The sequence below is a fragment of the Nerophis ophidion genome, linkage group LG10 (assembly GCF_033978795.1).
Source record: "Nerophis ophidion isolate RoL-2023_Sa linkage group LG10, RoL_Noph_v1.0, whole genome shotgun sequence".
NCBI lineage: Eukaryota > Metazoa > Chordata > Actinopteri > Syngnathiformes > Syngnathidae > Nerophis > Nerophis ophidion.
Window position 1 is genome coordinate 62152078 of NC_084620.1, and position 5000 is coordinate 62157077.

A 5000-nucleotide genomic window follows, 5' to 3' on the forward strand; every position below is an offset into this window, starting at 1 on the left:
TTTTTTGTGGACATGTTCCATAAATATTGATGTTAAAGATTTATTTTCTTGTGAAGAAATGTTTAGAAGTAAGTTGATGAATCCAGATGGATCTCTATTACAATCCCCAAAGTTGATGATTACTTCTATGTGGAGAAATCGGCATTTATCATTCAATCACTTGTTTAGTTTAACAAGTTTTAAATAATTTTTATCTCTTTTTTTCCAAATAGTTGAAGAAAGACCACTACAAATGAGCAATATTTTGCTCTGTTATACAATTTAATAAATCAGGAAGTGATGACATAGTGCTGTATTTTACTTCTTTATCTCTTTTTTTCAAGCAAAAATGCTTTGCTGTGATTAGGGGGTACTTGAATTAAAAACATGTTCAATGGGGGTACATCACTGAAAGAAGGTGGAGAACCACTGTGTCAAAAACACATTCATAGTCAATTACTTAGTCAATACCAGTCCCAAAAAGACAACAGATCCACGTGGAAAGAAGGAAAGAATCGCTGTGGAATTTAAAACAAAAAGAAGACTATTTGTAATAAAGTTATTTTTATAAAGTGTTCCCCCTGTGGTCAACATATGAACATATGAGCGCCCCAGGAGGTCGTACCGGAGGGCACCCACCGCCCACCGGATGGCGAGCCACTCCCTGTCTACGGTGCTGTACCCCGCCTCCCGGTCGGAGGGCTTCGGGCTGATGTAAAGAAAGGCGACAGGTGATTAGATAACAAACCCCAGCTGGGCAATCTAATCACCTGTCCGCTGTGTTTCAAAGGCGGACCCGGCACACCTTGCTCCGTGGCAGGCCCGCAGGCCACGCACCCCTCCACAGGGCTATATAAGTAAACGTTGATTGATTGATTGAAGGCGTGTGTTTAGCAGTTATGAAAACCCCCCAACACAACAGGAAGTACCACCAAAATAAGAGCGCAGGACAGGAACAAGCCCTAGAAGAACACTAAGAAAAGCCAAGATAAAGTTCTAGCTTTCAGCTTGGATAGCGTCGCCCTCAGACCGCCAGGACGGTGGCACTCACCGTCACGCCGCTGTCACTGTGCGTCTCCCTGTAGGTGAAGTTGCACACGGCCCAGGCCAGGTAGTACGTGGACATGCGTGGCGTCCGGGCGAAGCGCTGAGTCAGCAGGCCGCCGTCTTCCGACAGCCCGCCGCTCTCCACGGGCATGTTGGACAGCGACACGTAATGAGACTCGTGGCGCAGGCTCAGCCAGAAGGTGGCCTTGTAGACGGGCTCGTCGAAGCACGGGAACGCCTTCCTGGCGTGCGTCGGGCTGAACTGCGTCACCGCCAGGTAGCTGGGGGGGGGGGGGCACAAACAGGAAGGGGAGGCGTCACCAGGTGAAGGTCAGGTGAGGGTGGGAAAGAAATGTGAGGAAATCACACGGAGAAAAGATCATGTCTCGACTTTTCACATCTTTGAATTCTAACGTGTGTGTGTGTGTGTGTTTGTGTGTGTGTGTGTGTGTCTGTGTGTGTGTGTGTGTGTGTGTGTGTGTGTGTGTGTGCGTGTGTGTGTGTGTGTGCGAGCTATAGCTTCACACAGGAAGCTGCTGACTCGGCATTTCTGGCATAAAAGCTACGCCTAACAGAGGCCATGGCGAGGTAGGGGCGGGGCGTCACAGCTCAGGTTTCATTGGAGGGGGGACTGATGACATCATCGGGGTGTCGCCGATCAAAAAGGCCAGACTTCCGCGATGGACAGCAAGCCTCGGGAGAAGCGTCAAGACGGGGAAAGAGTTCTAGAACGTTCCGGTAGCGGAGTTAGCCAGTTTTATTCCGTTTGTGTTTGCTGTTCCTGTCATGTGATCTCTCATTAAGTTGGATTTTCCTGAAGGAATCAATAAAGTACTATCCATCTATCTATCTATCTATCTATCTATCTATCTATCTATCTATGTATCTATCTATCTATCTATCTATCTATCTATCCATCCATCCATCCATCCATCCATCCATCCATCCAGCTATCTATCTGTCTGTCTGTCTGTCTATCTATCTATCTATCTATCTATCTATCTATCTATCAATCTATCAATCTATCCATCCATCCATCCATCCATCCATCCATCCATCCATCCATCCATCTATCTATCTATCTATCTATCTATCTATCTAAGTTCCCGATATATCATTATGTAGAATTTTTACAATTGTTTTTCCCCTTTTCTTTCCCAAAGAAGACAATAAAAGGATGCTGTGTACGCTGCTCCCACCTCACAGAACATTGCAGCCAGCATGTTCAGACATCATTGGGTCGAAATTTTTTATTTTTATTTTAGCCACATTTTTGGCTAAGTTAAGTGCTATCTTTCTGTTTCGTGCGCTGCTAAATATTTTACAGCTGTTTTAAAACTTTTGTATTGTAAATTATCCACTCAACATATAAAAATAACGAAACGGTAAAATGCAAAATCAACATTATCTTTGTAGTTAGATTTCCGTGCAGCACTCGCAGTTTGTTGACTGCACGATGTGCACCCTGAACTCCATTGTAAAACTGTGTGTTTCTACAAGTGTTGTTTGTTCTGTTTTGTTTTATGATTAAATCTACCACATTCACATTGGTTACGTTTGTAGATATCCATCCATCCATCCATCCATTTTCTACCGCTTATTCCTTTGGGGTCAAGGGGGGCACTGGTGCCTATCTCAGCTAAAATCAGGCGGAAGGCGGCGTACACCCTGGACAAGACAGACAACATTCACACTCACATTCACACACTAAGGACCACATTTAGTGTTGCCAATCAACCTATCCCCAGGTGCATGTATTTGGAGGTGGGAGGGGCCTATCCCCAGGTGCATGTCTTTGGAGGTGGGAGGAAGCCGGAGTACCCGGAGAGAACCCACGCAGTCACGGGGAAAACATGCAAACTCCACACAGAAAGATCCCGAGCCCGGGATTGAACTCAGGACCTTGGTATTGCGAGGCGGACTCACTAACCCCTCTCCCACCGTGCTACCCTTTAAACCAGCTATCATGGTGTCATTTTGATCATTGTTTTGATTATATTATAATTTCAATATTTGAATGAGGGTAAATGAATGTGTTGTGGCAGTTGTGGATGTCACCAATGTGGTGGTTTGAGGAAACACTCGGTTGCTTTTCTAAACACGTCTTTAATGAACTGCCAACATGATAATGCCGAACAGGAAGTGCTTGAAGTTTAATGGCCTTGTAAAAACCGCACCAATGTTTTCCACTAACTTGAAGTGTTTTGCAAAGAGGATTATTTGTCATGAGTACATTCTGTCAAGACGGGGACGGGGGGGGTCTGCAGCTTGCTGCAGAGTTTTTTCTCTCCCGGGATGCAAACGGACTACTCTGGACTACGTGTGAAGGTAGGAACATGATTTAAATATCTGACTCAAAATAAGAACCAACATAAACTACAGCGTGGAAAAAACAAAAAACTGTGGCATGAAACAAACCACATAAACTATGGCTTGGAACAAACAAGACTTACTGTGGCATGAAAACGGGCAGCATGAACTATGGCATGAACAGAGCAATGTGAACTAACCATGAAAGGAGCAGCATGAACTATGGCATGAAAACTAGCAATGTCGCCAGCACGACAAACTGGCAAAAGAGGCTTCAATAAAAGTCTCTCGATTGGGAACAGGTGCGCGTCCCAAACACCAGAGGCAGGTGAACATCATAAGTCGCCATGGTAACTAAAGCAGGAACTAATGAAGTCTAAAACTAACAGAACATAACAAGGCCGGACCACGGATCATGACACATTTTCAGAATATGCTTGTTCTATTTTTGGCCAGAGAAAACAATTTTGAAGTTGTCTTTATTTTGAAGTTATCATGCCATGATTTTATTAGACCGGCCCGCGTGCGAATAGATTTGCACCCCTGGGATAAAATTAGTTTGGCACTCCTGAGCTATTGAACTGCGCCATGTAGCTGTTACGGCGGGGTCGCATGCTAATGCCTGGATTGTTTCCCCAAGATGCAGACAGAACTCCGAGGGCAGCGAGCAGGCGGGGAAATGATTGATTTTCCATAAATCAGGCAAAATCCAAAATTACAGAAAAGTGTGCCGGGCGCACGAAAAGCTTAGCATAGAATCAGGAATCAAAGAGTGTCGGGGCTGTATAGCTCGGTAGGTAGAGTGGCCGTGCCAGCAACTTGAGTGTTCCAGGTTCGATCCCCGCTTCGCCATCCTTGTCACTGCCGTTGTGTCCTCGGGCAAGACACTTTACCCACCTGCTCCCAGTGCCACCCACACTGCTTTAAATGGAACTTAGATATTGGGTTTCACTATGTACAGCGCTTTGAGTCACTAGAGAAAAGTGCTATATAAATATAATAATTCACTTCACTATACCCATGTAACTTGTTGCATAACACAAACAAGACAGCCGGACTGAGTGTGGCGAAAAACATGACCATCATATTCGTCGTTAGATTCCCGTGCAGTTTGCAGACGGCACGATGTGCACCCTGAACTCCATTGTAAAAATCCTGAACACTAATCAGAGGCAAGTGAAAATAATCAGCACCCATGGCAATCAAGAAAACACAAACCTAGGGGTGCTGAAACAGAACTAAGGGAGTCTTTAACTAAAGAAAACATGATCCGGGCAACATATCTCGACACTAGCCCAGTTTGTAGCAGCCAAAACGGCCTACAAATTACGGTGAGTCGGCAAAGAAGTGTGAGAGGTTTAGCTCGTTAGCTAGGCCTACACTCCAGTCTACTGGCCAACACACCGCGATGGAAATGTGAGAAAATTCGGGTTTCATGGCACAATCCCGTTATCCCAATGTGTTGCGCCACGTTTCATTAAACTTTGAGGGTATTGACTGTGGTGAAAATTGAGGACATTTTACAGAATGTGGTGGATTGGGAACGGCAAAAATCCATACAGCCATCCATTTTTCTACCACTTATCCCTTTCCGGATCGCGGGGGGTGCTGGAGCCTATCTCAGGTACAATCGGGCAGAAGGCGGGGTACACCCTGGACAAGTC

The 5000-nt window shown here is 45.3% G+C and overlaps 1 protein-coding gene across 1 annotated transcript in view; it reads right to left on the bottom strand.

The window, feature by feature from the left end:
- The window catches only part of LOC133561128 (thyrotropin-releasing hormone-degrading ectoenzyme-like), a 141286-nt gene that overhangs the window by 123149 nt on the left and 13137 nt on the right, over positions 1-5000 (bottom strand). Inside the window, exon 3 of the mRNA XM_061914378.1 lies at positions 1031-1307. Within this exon, the coding sequence (XP_061770362.1) occupies positions 1031-1307 (277 nt within the window). The remainder of the gene's footprint in view (positions 1-1030; positions 1308-5000) is intronic.